The sequence below is a fragment of the Lepidochelys olivacea genome (genome assembly GCF_965140295.1).
Source record: "Lepidochelys olivacea isolate rLepOli2 genome assembly, chromosome: 13".
NCBI classification, from domain to species: domain Eukaryota; kingdom Metazoa; phylum Chordata; order Testudines; family Cheloniidae; genus Lepidochelys; species Lepidochelys olivacea.
In genome coordinates, this window is record NC_140423.1 from 38,694,137 (window position 1) to 38,709,420 (window position 15,284).

A 15,284-nucleotide genomic window follows, 5' to 3' on the forward strand; every position below is an offset into this window, starting at 1 on the left:
ACCCCTGCATCCACCCACCCGACACCCCCTGATCTATCCTCCAGACACCCCCGGATCCACCCCCAGACACCCCGGATCTATCCCCCTAGAAATCCCCTGATCTATCCCTCAGACATCCCTGGATCCACCCCCCAGAGACCCCCAGATCCATTCCCCCAGACCCCCCGAACTATCCCCCCCAGACACCCCGGATCTATCCCCCTAGACATCCCCTGATCTATCCCCCCATACACGGATATCCCCCCATACTCGGATCTATCCACCGAGACACCCCTGGATCCAACCCTTCAGACGCCCCCAGATCCATCTACCCAGTCATTCCGGATCCACCCCTAGATCCATCCCCCAGACGTCCCCCATCTATCCCCCCAGACACCCAGATCCACCCACCCAGACATCCCAGATCCATCCCCAGGTCTATCCCCCCAGCCCCCCATCTATTCCCCCAGACACCCTCGGATCCACCCCCACACACCCCGGATCTATCCACCAGATCTATCCACCCAGAGTCCCCTGATCTGTCCCCCCAGACACCCAGATCCACTCCCAGATCCATCCACCCAGACATCCCAGATCCACCCCCCAGATACCCCCTGATCTATTACACCAGACACCCCCGGATTCACCCCCAGATCCATCCCCCAGGCCCCCCATCTATCCCCCCAACACCCAGATCCACCCCCAGATCCATCCGCCCAGACATCCGAGATCCAACCCCAGACACCCCCAGATCTATCCCACCAGACGCTCCATCTATTCCCCCAGACACCCTCGGATCCACCCCCACACACTCCGGATCTATCCACCAGATCTATCCCCCCAGACACCCAGATCCACCCCCAGATCCATCCACCCAGACATCCCAGATCCACCCCCCAGATACCCCCTGATCTATCCCACCAGACACCCCCGGATTCACCCCCCAGATCCATCCCCCGACTGGATCTATCCCCCAGACACCCCCTGATCTCTCTCCCCAGACACCCCCCGATGTACCCCCCCAGACACCCCCCGATCCACCTCCCCAGCCAGCCCGGCTCGAGCTCTCCCGCCGCTCTCCTCTAGGTGGCTCCATGCACCACCGGTTCGCTCCCCACTCCCCCCTCGGCCGGTCCCTTCCCAGCCCCCCGCCCCGCGCCCTCTAATTGGAGCCAGGCGCTGCCCACGTCCCCAGTCCGGCGGGGAGGCGGCGAGGCGAGGGACCGGGACAGTCGCCGCGGAGGGAGGGACGGGAAGATGAGCCCCTCGCCGAGCCTGGTGCCCTCCCTGCTCTCTGCCAGCCTGGCGCTGAGCTCCCTGCTGCAGGGCGCCGCAGGGGCCCCCAGCTTCAGCCCGGAGGTGAGTCCCGGGCGCCGGGCATCGCGCCGCGGGCCAAGCCGCTGGCGCCGGGCTCCCGCCCGCCCTTGGCCGCAGAGCTGCCCGGGCCGTCCCGCTGGGCTCCCGCCCGCCCTTGGCCGCAGAGCTGCCCGGGCCGTCCCGCTCGCCTCCCCTCCCGCCCGGGTGCGCCGAGGGCCCGGCGCTGGGGACCGTCCCGATGCTGGGGGCCGGTCTCCCGTCCGCCCGCAAAACCGAGGGCCCCGCTTTTCACACGCGCCGCCTGGTCCCCGGCGCCCTCCGCAGCCTCGCCCGCGCCTCTCGTCTTCCTCTGGTGCCCCCCGCCCTGCCCCCTCTTTCCTAGCCGGGGCCCCCACCTCCCCCTGCGGCGCTGGGCCGGGCGCCCCTTCCCGCCCCTCGTTTTCTCCCTCGGTTCGGCTCCGCACGCCCCCCTTTGCACCCCTCTGCCGCTTCCCCGCCCTCGCTGCCGCCCCGCTTCGTGCCGGGCTTCCCCGCCGCGCGGCGCGTCCCTCCCCCACGGCAAACTTCGGCTGCCAAAAACTTCCACATTCCTTCGCCGGGCTCCAGCCCTCGCCCCTCGGCCCTTCGCTGCGCCCTGCGCGGCCCGGTTCCTTCGCCCCCTCCTCGCGCTTTGCGCCTGGAGCGAGCCGGGCGCTTTATCTCCAAGCCTGGCTGTTGGTTTCCATTCCTCCGCTTGCCAGGTTGTCCCATTCCCTCCTTTCTTTTGTTCCTCCCCTCCGCTTCCATTCGTTTATTTACACTCTTCTCCTATCCTTTCTCCCCTCCCCGTCCCAGGGACGCCACTTCTGTAAGGGGTGACCCCCAACCAATCTCCTTTCATGCCTCTGTTTCCCCCTTCCTTCCTTCCTACTTCTCCATCTGGGGGTTTCTCCTTCTCTCCTTCCTGAACTCCTTGATCTGGGCTTTTCCGCCATCCTTTCTTCTCCCTCCAGGGCCAACCCTGAAATGTAACTCCAGGAACCACTTCCCGCTCACTCATCTGTTCACCAGACTTTCTCATTCCCTTGCTTCCATTCCTTTCTTTGGGGATTTTCTCCTTCTACCCATTCCTTCTCTTCTTCCCCTTGTACTTATTTATTGAGCCATTTTCTCATTCTCTCATTTCACTAACGGTATTTCTCTGGCCCTCCTCTCCCACAGCTCCCTTCCCCTACCTGGGTCCCCCCACCTCCCCCTTCTCTCCTCCACTCCCTCCGTGTTTTCAGTCCTCCATTCTCGCTGGGCTGCGTGAGTCACATCTGGACCCACTCCGAAATATCTGGATGTCACCCAAGAAACTGGCATGTTCCTCTTTTGGCTGCCAGTTTCTTTCTTTCTTTCTTTCTTTCTTTCTTTCTTTCTTTCTTTCTTTCTTTCTTTCTTTCTTTCTTTCTTTCTTTCTTTCTTTCTTTCACCATGCACCTTATCTCTATCTATCTATCCCCATCCATCCCCTCTGTCATCTAATCTACATACACCCCATCTATCTATCTATCTATCTATCTATCTATCTATCTATCTATCTATCTATCTATCTACTCTCTCTCTCTCGTTCTCAGTCCGGAGGCTGTTCCAGTTACACAATCGTTCCTTGAAGGACCTCACCAAAGCCCTGGCCTCCCACCCCATTTCTGTGGCCAACACTTTCTTGGCTTCCACCAAACTCTCTGACGGTTCTGCCCTCTCGCTCCTCCAAGCCAAGTCCGTCTCCTTCCTTCTCTTCCATGCTCCAGGAGGTGGGGGTGGGGGGAAGCTGGCTGGGATCCCCCGGAGGGTGGGGGGGAACTCGCCACCAAATCCCCAGCCACAAAGGCCTGCTTGTGTGGTGAAGGGAGAGGGAGTGGGGGAAGGGGGGACCGGGCCAGCGTGCCGCCTTTCCTGCCCCCGGCGTGGGAGAGAGACTGAAGACGTGAGCAAGGAGCCCGCGGGATAGGGGCCAAGGGCCGCGCACGCCTGCGGGCTCTGGAGAGCTCGGCCTAGGGGCCAAGGGCTGCGCACGCCTTTTCCCTTCCACCTTTTGGTGGGAAGAACGAACGAACCAGGCCCGGAAGAAACGAGTGCAGGGCCCCCAAATGGAAACGAGCTGAACCGAGACAAGGGCAGGGGAACTGGGTGACTGGAGCGCTGGAGGGTTGGCTGGGAAGAAGGAATGAACCAGGCCAGGGACAACCGCGTGTCGAGCTGGTGGGATCTGCCCGCCGGCGAGTGGGCGACACTTGTTTGTGTCTCGCTTGGAAGAGAAAATTTAGCCCCTGGGGGTGGGGGAGCGGAAGCAGGGGAGGTGGAGGGGCTGTATTTAGAGCTGGGGCGGGGGAGGGAAGAAAGGAAGCTGGAGGATAAATCAACTGGAGGCTTTGGGAGGTGAACAGGGTGGGGCAGGGGGGCGGCTTGGGTGAGGAATTGATCCAATAGGCACAATCCAGAGCACACTGGGCTAAGGGTCCCCCGACTTCCTGCCTCTGATGAACAGCCCTTATTCAGTGACACCCCCCCGCCTCACCAGCACTTTGGCGCCCCTCCCTCCCGACCCACAGCCCCTGCTGGCCCAGTCCTGTCCCTGCCCAGCCCTGCCGGTGCCCCTCCCTCCCGACCCACAGCCCCTGCTGGCCCAGTCCTGTCCCTGCCCAGCCCTGCCGGTGCCCCTCCCTCCCGACCCACAGCTCCTGCTGGCCCAGTCCTGTCCCTGCCCAGCCCTGCCGGTGCCCCTCCCTCCCGACCCACAGCCCCTGCTGGCCCAGTCCTGTCCCTGCCCAGCCCTGCCGGTGCCCCTCACTCTGGACCCGCAGCCCCTGCTGGCCCAGTCCTGTCCCTGCCCAGCCCTGCCGGTGCCCCTCCCTCCCGACCCACAGCCCCTGCTGGCCCAGTCCTGTCCCTGCCCAGCCCTGCCGGTGCCCCTCACTCTGGACCCGCAGCCCCTGCTGGCCCAGCCTTGAGTCGCGAGTACATGATGCCAGGGGTTGGGGGATGGGTGGGTGAGCTCTTGCATGGATTCAGGGCTGTGGGTGTGGTGGGTTATAGGGGGACAATGTCTGGGATGGGGTGGGTGTGTGGGGCATGGGGTTTAGGCATCACTATATGGGTGAGGTGGGGGTGAGGGGACGGAGTGATCAGTGAAGGGTATGTGTGGGGGTTGGTGTGGAGCAGATGGGGTCAGTGTGGGGGCTGGGGGCATGAGGGATAAGGAGGGCAGGTGGGGGTGTTTATGGAGGATGGAGGGCAGGTGTGTGTGAGCTGGGCATTGGGGGGCTGCTCAGGGGGAGGGAGGATGGGTGGTCGGTGTTGTGGGGGTCTGTGGGCCCCCTTGACTCTCTCATTCCCCAGGCCTGGCTGCAGCAGTACGGGTACCTCCCCCCCGGCGACTTGCGGACCCACACCCAGCGCTCGCCCCAGTCGCTCTCGGCTGCCATCAGCGCCATGCAGAGCTTCTACGGCCTGCAGGTCACTGGGACTGCAGACGCCGACACCATGAGGTGAGTCTCCCCACTGCCAAGCCCCAGGAGAGTCACCCCCATTGAGCCTACTGGGCTTTGAGTTCTAGCCCCACTAGGGGTCAGTGGGGGTTGGGTGCCAAGGGACGTTGGGTTCTAGCCCCACTAGGGGTCAGTGGGGGTTGGGGGCCAAAGGACGTTGGGTTCTAGCCCCACGAGGGGTCAGTGGGGGTTGGGTGCCAAGGGACGTTGGGTTCTAGCCCCACTAGAGGTCAGTGGGGGTTGGGGGCCAAAGGACGTTGGGTTCTAGCCCCACTAGGGGTCAGTGGGGGTTGGGGGCCAAGGGACGTTGGGTTCTAGCCCCACTAGGGGTCAGTGGGGGTTGGGGGCCAAAGGACGTTGGGTTCTAGCCCCACTAGGGGTCAATGGGGGTTGGGGGCCAAGGGAAGTTGGGTTCTAGCCCCACTAGGGGTCAGTGGGGGTTGGGGGCCAAGGGATGTTGGGTTCTAGCCCCACTAGGGGTCAGTGGGGGTTGGGTGCCAAGGGACGTTGGGTTCTAGCCCCACTAGGGGTCAGTGGGGGTTGGGTGCCAAGGGACGTTGGGTTCTAGCCCCACTAGGGGTCAGTGGGGGTTGGGGGCCAATGGACATTGGGTTCTAGCCCCACTAGGGGTCAGTGGGGGTTGGGGGCCAAGGGACGTTGGGTTCTAGCCCCACTAGGGGTCAATGGGGGTTGGGGGCCAAGGGACGTTGGGTTCTAGCCCCACTAGGGGTCAATGGGGGTTGGGTGCCAAGGGACATTGGGTTCTAGCCCCACTAGGGGTCAGTGGGGGTTGGGTGCCAATGGACATTGGGTTCTAGCCCCACTAGGGGTCAATGGGGGTTGGGGGCCAAGGGATGTTGGGTTCTAGCCCCACTAGGGGTCAGTGGGGGTTGGGGGCCAAGGGATGTTGGGTTCTAGCCCCACTAGGGGTCAGTGGGGGTTGGGTGCCAAGGGACGTTGGGTTCTAGCCCCACTAGGGGTCAGTGGGGGTTGGGTGCCAAGGGACGTTGGGTTCTAGCCCCACTAGGGGTCAGTGGGGGTTGGGGGCCAATGGACATTGGGTTCTAGACCCACTAGGGGTCAGTGGGGGTTGGCTGCCAAGGGACATTGGGTTCTAGCCCCACTAGGGGTCAGTGGGGGTTGGGTGGCAATGGACATTGGGTTCTAGCCCCACTAGGGGTCAATGGGGGTTGGCTGCCAATGGACATTGGGTTCTAGCCCCACTAGGGGTCAATGGGGGTTGGGGGCCAAGGGACGTTGGGTTCTAGCCCCACTAGGGGTCAATGGGGGTTGGGGGCCAAGGGACGTTGGGTTCTAGCCCCACTAGGGGTCAGTGGGGGTTGGGTGCCAATGGACGTTGAGTTCTAGCCCCACTAGGGGTCAGTGGGGGTTGGGGGCCAAGGGACATTGGGTTCTAGCCCCACTAGGGGTCAATGGGGGTTGGGTGCCAAGGCACATTGGGTTCTAGCCCCACTAGGGGTCAGTGGGGGTTGGGGGCCAAGGGACATTGGGTTCTAGCCCCACTAGGGGTCAGTGGGGGTTGGGTGCCAAGGGACGTTGGGTTCTAGCCCCACTAGGGGTCAATGGGGGTTGGGTGCCAAGGGACGTTGGGTTCTAGCCCCACTAGGGGTCAATGGGGGTTGGGTGCCAAGGGACGTTGGGTTCTAGCCCCACTAGGGGTCAATGGGGGTTGGGTGCCAAGGGACGTTGGGTTCTAGCCCCACTAGGGGTCAATGGGGGTTGGGTGCCAATGGACGTTGAGTTCTAGCCCCACTAGGGGTCAATGGGGGTTGGGTGCCAAGGGACATTGGGTTCTAGCCCCACTAGGGGTCAGTGGGGGTTGGGTGCCAAGGGATGTTGGGTTCTAGCCCCACTAGGGGTCAGTGGGGGTTGGGTGCCAAGGGATGTTGGGTTCTAGCCCCACTAGGGGTCAGTGGGGGTTGGGTGCCAAGGGACATTGGGTTCTAGCCCCACTAGGGGTCAGTGGGGGTTGGGCACCAATGGATGTTGGGTTTTAGCCCCTTAGCGGTCAATCGGGGTTGCCTCTTTGGAAATTCCCGCCACTGAGAATCATGGGATTTTCCCAAACTGGTGCCCCCCATCTGAGCCCCAGGGCGCGTATGAAGCCAGGAACTGTGGCAGGATTTGGGAAGGGAGGAAATGGCCCGGGAGTTGGACCTTTGCTCCGTTCTGGGAGCTGGGAGTAACAGCAGGGCGACAAACCTGTGACGTCACAGGGGGAAGGGGCAGGACGCCTGGGTTCTATTCCCAACCCTACTCGTGACCTGGAATCTGCGGAGCACCAGGAGGGCCCTGAGCTCGGGCAATGGTCCCTTTGAAAGGAAATGGGCGGGGCGAGCCCGGCCACACAATGCTGAGAAGACGGGATCTCAAGCCTCATGCACACGAAAACCTGCCCCAAGTGCTGGGAGACTCTGCCCCCAGGGGCGAGGTCGAGTGGAGTCGCCTCTCCCCCTTGGCTTACCCTTGCTCTCCGCTCCCTCAGGGCCATGCAGCGGCCCCGCTGCGGTGTCCCGGACAAGTTCGGGGCCGAGATCAAGGCCAACGTTCGGCGCAGACGCTATGCCATCCAGGGCCTGAAATGGGAGCACAACGAGATTACGTTCTGGTGAGAGGCCGCGGGGGGTGGGGGGTGGGGGCTGGGGGCGTAAGGGGTTGGAGGTGGGTGTGAAGGGGCAGGGAGTTGGGGGGCCATGGGGCTGAGGGGCCCATGGGGAAATGGGTGGGCTCTGGGGCTGCGGCAGGCAGGTTGGAGAAAAAGGGGCGATTTTGGGGGAGGTCTGTGAGGTAGTGATGGGGGGGCCATGGGGCAGTGAGGGAGCTGTGGGGCAGTGACAGGGGGCTGTAGGGAACCATGGGTCTGTGGGGCAGCGACAGGGCTGTGGGGGGCAGTGGGGTGGCTGGGGGGCAGTGAGAGGAGGTTGCAGGGAAGACAGTTGGGTGGCCGAAGGGCAGTGATGGGGGGCTGTGGGTGTGGGACAGTCGGGTGGCCATGAGACCATGCCGGGGGGGGGGCACTGTGGAGCAGTGAAGGGGGCCAGGCGGCAGTTGGGGGCATGGGACAGTGACGGGGGGGGGGTACAGTGACCATGGGGCAGCAATGTGAGGGAGCCAGGCAGGTCTGACCCAGGCTCTCTCCCCCCACCCCCTGCCAGCATCCAGAATTACACGCCCAAGGTGGGTGAGGCGGCCACGTTCGAAGCCATCCGTCGGGCCTTTGGAGTGTGGGGGGCGGCCACGCCGCTGCGCTTCCGCGAGGTGCCCTACTCCCACGTGCGCCAGGGCCGGGCGCCACAGGCCGACATCATGATCTTCTTCGCCGAGGGCTTCCACGGTGACAGCACCCCCTTTGACGGGGAGGGGGGCTTCCTGGCCCACGCCTACTTCCCCGGCCCCCACATCGGTGGTGACACCCACTTCGACTTGGCCGAGCCCTGGACCATCCGCAATGATGACCTCAATGGCAAGTGGGGGGCTGGGAGCGGGTGGAGGGCTCGGGGGAAGGGAGACAGACTGGGTGTTGGGGGAGCGGCGGGAGAGGTCGTGGGGGGCTGGGAAGTGGGTGGAGGGCTCGGGGGAAGGGAGAGGGCATAGGGGGTTCAGGGTAGGCAGGGGGACAGACTGGATGTTGGGGGAGCGGCGGGAGAGGTCGTGGGGGGCTGGGAAGTGGGTGGAGGGCTCAGGGGGAAAGGAGAGGGCATAGGGGGTTCAGGGTAGGCAGGGGGACAGACTGGGTGTCAGGAGAGCAGCGGGAGAGGTCGTGGGGGGCTGGGAGCGGGTGGAGGGCTTGGGGGGAAGGGAGAGGGCATGGGGGTTCGGGGTAGGCAGGGGGACAGACAGGGTGTCGGGGGAACGGTGGGAGAGGTTATGGGGGCTGGGAGCGCGGCAAGAAGGGGGTGGGGGAGTCAACAGGACTTTCTCTTCCAGGGACGGAGGGAGGCGAGGGAGGGGAGCAGAGCAGGGAAGGAGACGCTGGGAAAGTCCCCTCCCCCAGCTCATTGACTATGGGCTGACTATGGCGTCACTTCCCCTTTCCACATCGGTGGCAACCCCCCCAAATCCTCCCCTCTGGGGCCGCATGGGAACCGCTTCTGAGCCAGGCAGTCCTCGCGGGGCGGGATCATAGTTGGCACCTCCCAGAGGGGAAAGACCCCATGTCCCATTCCCTGCCCCCTGAGCCAGACAGTCCCCTGCTTTGGGGCTGGATTGGGCCAGTGCCCCATTCCCTACCTCCAGCCAGTCCCCCGCATGTCCCATTTCCAAGGGGTTTGTGGGAATTGAACATGCGGGACAGGGGCGATGATTTCACCTGTGCAGACGTGGTGGCGTCCCCATTCCCAGTTGGCCGTGGTGACATCCCTGCTACCGGGCGGACATGGTGTGTCCCCGGTCCTGGTGACATCCCGTTCTGGGGTGAATGTGGTGACGTCCCCGTTCCCAGGTGGATACGGTGAAGTCCCCGTTCCTGGGCGGCCGTGGTGACGTCCCCATCAGGCCGTGCCACATGCTGACGCTCCTGCTCCCCCAGGGAACGACATCTTCCTGGTGGCCGTGCACGAGCTGGGCCATGCGCTGGGGCTGGAGCATTCGAACGACCCCTCAGCCATCATGGCGCCCTTCTACCAGTGGATGGACACCGAGAACTTCGTGCTGCCGGACGATGACCTGCGCGGCATCCAGCAGCTCTACGGTGCGACCGTCCCCTGCCCTGAAACTGTAAACCCTGCCCATTGGCGAGGCACGCAGGAGCGTGTGACCACCCAACTTCTAACCCACCAACAGGGCACCTGCGGCTTCACAGTGCAGGGGGCCCTGCCCTTCTCTGGGGGTGTGACCCGCATCCTCACCCCTGACCTTAACCTTTAACTCCTTTGGGTGTGACACTGCCTCGCCCTTCATGCTGACATCCCAACCCCGGCCAGCAGCCCATAACTTCACCCCCTGAACCTCACCCTGAAAGACAGGGCACCCACAGCCCCCAGCACTGGGTGCATGGGGCACAACACCTACCCCCACCCAGACTCCCTCATAGTCCCTGACCCCTCCCCTCACAGGTTGCCCCCATCCACGGGAACCCCAATCTACTCCGCTCTCCATTAACCCTTTGTGTCCCTTTGCCCAGGGAGCAAGTCGGGGGTCCCCACCAAGGCCCCCCCGGTGCCCCGCACCACGGCGAGGCCCCATGTGCCTGACGAGCCCAACAACCCCCCCTATGGTCCCAACATCTGCGACGGCAACTTTGACACCATTGCTGTCCTGCGTGGGGAGATGTTCGTCTTCAAGGTGTGTGTGGGTTCTGTGGGTCAGGAGTGAGGGGCACCAGCAGAGCTGGGAGGTGGCAGGGTCGGGCTGGCAGGGGTCTGTGGGTTGGGAGTGAGGGGCCCTGGCAGAGATGGGGAGGGCCAGGGCTGGGCTAGCAGGGGCTGCGGGTCGGGAGTTAGGGGCACCAGCAGAACTGTGAATTTCTCTGGTCCCAGGAGCGCTGGTTCTGGCGGGTCCGGAATAACCGGGTCATGGATGGGTATCCACTCCCCATTGGCCAGTTCTGGGTCGGTCTCCCGGCATCAATCAGCACGGCCTATGAGAGGAAAGACGGGAAATTTGTCTTCTTCAAAGGTACCAGAATGCGGGGCCTTCTCCTGGGGGGAGGCAAGCTGGGGGTGGGGATGGGGGATGGGGCCTTTCCCCCCAGGGCTGACCCTGCCCTCACGGTCTGCAGGTGACAAGCACTGGGTGTTTGATGAAGCCATGCTGCAGCCTGGGTACCCCAAACCTCTCCGGGAGCTGGGCCGGGGGCTCCCCACTGATCGCATCGATGCTGCCCTCTTCTGGATGCCCAGCGGGAAAACCTACTTCTTCCGGGGCAACAAGTCAGTGCGAGTCGTCCCCCATGCAACCCCTTCACTGGGACTCCCTGGGGTCCACCTGCACTGTCAAAGCGTGCCCCGCTGAGACCCCCCTCTCTGTGCCCTGGGGTCCCCCTGTGCTGTCAGTGCCCCCCAGAGCATCCCCCACTGGGAACCCCACTCCCCAATCCAGGGTCCCCCTGGGCTGTCAGTGCCCCCCCAGAGAGCCACCCTCTGGGACCCCCCACTCCTCACCCCGGGGTCCCCCGTGCTGTCAGCACCCCCCAGAGATTCCCTCCACTGGGACCCTGACCAATGGTCCCTCCAATTTTTGACGGGCTGTGTGCGCAAAAAATTTCTTCTGTGCAAATTGTGCGCGCGGTGTGTCACCGTGTGTGCGGGGTTTTGGATCTGTGTGCGCGTGCCCAGCTCAGAGGGAACAGTGACCTCCACCCTGGCATCCCCCTGTGCCGTCAGAGCCTCCCAGAGATCCCCCCGCTGGGACCCCCCACTCCCCATCCTGGGGTCCCCCTGTGCCGTCAGAGCCTCCCAGAGATCCCCCCGCTGGGACCCCCCACTCCCCATCCTGGGGTCCCCCTGTGCCGTCAGAGCCTCCCAGAGATCCCCCCGCTGGGACCCCCCACTCCCCATCCTGGGGTCCCCCTGTGCCGTCAGAGCCTCCCAGAGATCCCCCCGCTGGGACCCCCCACTCCCCATCCTGGGGTCCCCCTGTGCTGTCAGAGCCTCCCAGAGATCCCCCCGCTGGGACCCCCCCACTCCCCATCCTGGGGTCCCCCTGTGCTGTTAGCGCCCCTCCAGAGAGCCCCCCGCTGGGATCCCTCCCTTCATTGTCCCCTCCCCCGCAGATATTACCGTTTCAATGAGGAGAGCCGCTCAGTGGATGCCGAGTACCCCAAGAATGTCGCCGTCTGGGAGGGGATTCCTGAGTCACCCCGTGGGGCCTTCATGGGCAGTGATGAAGGTATGGCGGGGACGTGGGGGACAAAGTGGGGAGAGCGCTTCGGCCGAGCCCCACCTGGCTGGGAATTCTGTGGGGAGGCATGGGGAGAGCCCGGGGTGATGCGGGGAGGCGAGTGGTGGGACTTTTGGGCCGTGGGGTCCCCACCCAGGCTCTGACCTCGCCAGGAGGGTCGATAGGGCTCGGGGCAGCGGTGGGGGAGGGACTTTGAGGGACACGGCTGATTAGCCTCTGCTTTATTCCCCTCTTCCCGCCACTCCTCACCCATCCCATCCCATCCCATCCCGGTCCCCCCGTCCATCTCCTCCCCTGTCTGGTCCTGTGTCCATCTCCTCCTTGCTTGACTCTGTGTCTGTATGTCTTCTGACGCATCTGGCTGCGTATCCATCTGTCCGTCTCCTCCCTGTCTGGCCTGTGTCCGTCCGCCCCTCTCTTCCCTGTCCATCTCTCTCTCTCTGTCCTCTTCTCCCTGTGTCCGCATGTCCGTCTCCTCCCGCCTGTCTATCCCCGTTCTGACCGTCTCCTCCCGTCCGCATGTCTCTTCGCCCCGCTCCCCCCCCGGCTACGCAGCCTTCACCTATTTCTACAAGGGCGGCCGCTACTGGAAGTTCAACAACCAGCAGCTGCGGGTGGAACCGGGCTACCCCAAGTCGGCGCTGCGGGACTGGCTAGGCTGCAGGGGCGGCCGGCGCGAGGACGAAGAGCGGGAGGAGACCGAGGTCATTGTCATCGAGGTGGACGAGGCGGGAGGCGGGGCGGTGGACCTGGCTGCCGTGGTGCTCCCCGTCATGTTGCTGCTCTGCGCCCTGGCGCTGGGTGCCGCCGTCCTGGTCTTCAAACGCCGCGGGACCCCCAAGCGGCTGCTGCACTGCCAGCGCTCCCTGCTGGACAAGGTGTGAGGGGTGGGGCTCCCCAGCCCTGCCCGCCTCCCTGGCCCCACCCCCTGCTGGACAAGGTGGGGGGCGGGGTTCCCCTGGCTCCTCCCCAGCTCCGCCCCCCTGCTGCACAGCCAGCGCTCCCTGCTGGACAAGGTGTGAGAGGCGGGGCTTCTCTCTGGCTCCTCCCCTTAAGCTCCTCCCCTTCCCTGCTGGACAAGATGTGAAGGGTGGGGGCTTCCCCTTGGCACCTCCTCCTTTCTGACATTCCTTTCTCCCCCACCCCCGAAGCGTGCTGAGCGCGCTCAGTAGCCTGCGGGGTGACCCCTGACCCCCTCCTCTTGTGTAACCATGTGTCCTTTGACCTCCTGGGAAAGGTCAAAGTTCAGGTCCTTCAGCTTCCCCTATGACCTCTCAACTTTCACCTCACCAGAGGGGAACCCAATGGGAGACAGCAGTGTGATTGCCTCCCCAAAGGTCATGCTGGCTCCTCCCCCAAGTCTTGGGCTCATGACCTAGCCAATCAGCTTGGCTCTATTTCCCCTGTTTGTTGGGTTGGGTTGGGCTGAATCTCCCATTGGTCTGTGTACAAAGTTGGGGGCAGGGCCATCTGTGGAATGGAGGACCTTGGTTGGCCCTCAGGTACTTTAGACAGGGCCTTGGGAACCTAAGGGTGGAGCCACAGAGGGGGAGGGGCCATAAGCACCATGGGGGTGGAGCTAGTAAAAGAGGGATGGCATTTGGCTGAAGGGGGCGGGGCTTTAGCATTAAATGGCCGGGTCTATGCAGATAAGGGGGCTTTGCATTCCAGTGGGCTGGGCTACACAGATGAGGGGGCTTTGCATTCTAGTGGGTGGGTCTATGCAAACAAGGGGGACTTTACATTACAGTGGGCGGGGCTATGCAGATGACGGTTGCCATGCAGTACAATGGGCAGAGCTAGGTCAAACCAAGGTCAAACCCAGGGCGTTCTAATGGGCATGGCTAGAGGAGCAGGGGATGATGGGAAAACAGGCAGGGTGCTCATGGGGCAGCATGATGTATTTGGGGGCAGAGCCAAAGGAAGGGGGTGGGGCCTTATTTTGCCCCCACTTTCCTACAGGGCCACAAACAGGGCGGCAGGGAATCTTGCACCCCCCCCATCCTGACTAATAGGGGACCACAGCCCAGTAGGGGTCACCGAGGTGTCAGAGACCATCCCATAGGATCTGCCGGAAAGAGTCCCTGTGGGGGGTAGGGACCATGGCTGGATCCAGTTTGGGATGAATGGGGCAGATGGGGGGCTGGTTAGGGGGTGCACTGTGGGCCCGGTTTGGGGGTATATGGGCTGGTTCAGTGGAGTAAGGGTCAGGTTTAGGGGTCCCCTCCTCTTTCCTCTGCAGTGTTGGGGAGGGGTCTCATTGGGGGATTTTTGTTTGGGTTTTTTTAAATGTATAATTTTTGTAATAAAAAACTTAATTATTGTATAGAACAAAAGGCAATTAACTAAAATCAGTGTGTAAGCGGGGGAGGGGGTGGTGGTACAGGGGGATGCCCCACAATTCCCGCTGGCCGGGACAAGGGGCCTGCTTTGCCCCGCACCCGCTTCGCAGGGATTTTCACCTGGGTGTTTTGAAACCGTCGGATTAAAGTGCTTTCTGGGGGGAGGGTTGTTTTTTGTCTCTCTGGGTATTTTTCAATGTATTATTGTTATTAATTAATATTATTTTGCTATTGAGTCAGCGCGTTTCTGGGGACATCGTCTCAGTTGAATTGTTGGGCTTTTTATTAACGTGGCCGTGGGTTTTAGCAGGTATCGCTCGGGGAACGTACGTGCCGTGAAAACGCCCAGAGATTTCGGCTGCAGATATCACTCTTTGTAATAAACCCCCCTTTCTGAGGATTTATTATGATTTTGCTCTTAATATTCACCACCGATTGCTGGGGAAAGTGTATAAATCATGCGGGTAATTTCTGTTGGGCCGGCCAGCACAGTGGTTACTCTTCCATGACAGTAAGAACCCAGGGCAACTTGAATGAAATCCCAGGAATTGGGGTTGTTTGAACTTTCGGGGTGTGTGGGGGGGTATTAGCAATTTTCCCTATTTTTAAACCTCTAGCATCTGGGGAAATTGAATAAAACTGGCAGCTGGTTTGCAGAGGCTTTTATTAGCAATTATTGGGCCATTAATAATTAACGGCTGTTATTAAAAGCCCCAGGACATTTTAACTATCTTCAGCAGGGAACTGGAATTAACAACTCATTAACCCCCAACTGCTGCATCCAAAATGCTGGTGTGACTGTTAAAAATGTCCCAGGAAATTACTGGCATTTGTGTTGGCTCTTAAGAATCAATATCCGTCCTATCGCGCCAGCGGCGGGGCCTTTCCTGGCTATTATTTCCAGATGGTCGGTTTGATGAAACCCAAGAGCGGGCACATTTAAGAAACAATCCGCGTTTGAATGGCTAAATAAATGGGGATTTTCAGATCCGCCCTCACTCCTCAAGAGACACCCCCATTTTCTAGGGACAATTCAGGCCTTTCTGCTCCTCTCTTGGGTGTCCTGCAGTTTCTTTGAGATATTTGTTATTAGTTGCAAAATCCTAATAACAAAGAAGTCATTTCCCAGGGGGATGGGGACTAAAAACGTGGTAGGAAAACGCCCAGTTCTGTTCTTGATCTGAGGAAAATCAATCTGAATAAATTGTAAGTCAAATTATCCAGAAATTCACCTGGTTTTGGTGTGATCTCGCCATCTCCAGGGTGGAAACAACAA

At 61.9% G+C, this 15,284-nt stretch overlaps 1 protein-coding gene across 1 annotated transcript; it reads left to right on the forward strand.

Moving 5' to 3' along the window:
- Positions 1-1,149: 1,149 nt before the first annotated feature.
- Positions 1,150-14,408, forward strand: MMP14 (matrix metallopeptidase 14). Its single transcript, XM_084645497.1, has 10 exons — positions 1,150-1,338; positions 4,657-4,805; positions 7,312-7,434; positions 7,982-8,289; positions 9,355-9,516; positions 9,949-10,109; positions 10,304-10,442; positions 10,546-10,696; positions 11,539-11,654; positions 12,222-14,408. The coding sequence occupies exons 1-10, from the start codon at positions 1,237-1,239 to the stop codon at positions 12,548-12,550; spliced, it is 1,740 nt and encodes a 579-aa protein (XP_084501623.1). The 5' UTR covers positions 1,150-1,236; the 3' UTR covers positions 12,551-14,408.
- Positions 14,409-15,284: the final 876 nt, after the last annotated feature.

Excerpts from the sequence above, each read along its gene's own strand:
- MMP14 (XM_084645497.1), top strand. The coding sequence starts at position 1,237 with ATGAGCCCCTCGCCGAGCCTGGTGCCCTCCCTGCTCTCTGCCAGCCTG. Across the intron at positions 4,806-7,311 it reads GCAGACGCCGACACCATGAG|GGCCATGCAGCGGCCCCGCT; the intron begins GTGAGTCTCCCC and ends CCGCTCCCTCAG. Across the intron at positions 9,517-9,948 it reads CGGCATCCAGCAGCTCTACG|GGAGCAAGTCGGGGGTCCCC; the intron begins GTGCGACCGTCC and ends CCCTTTGCCCAG.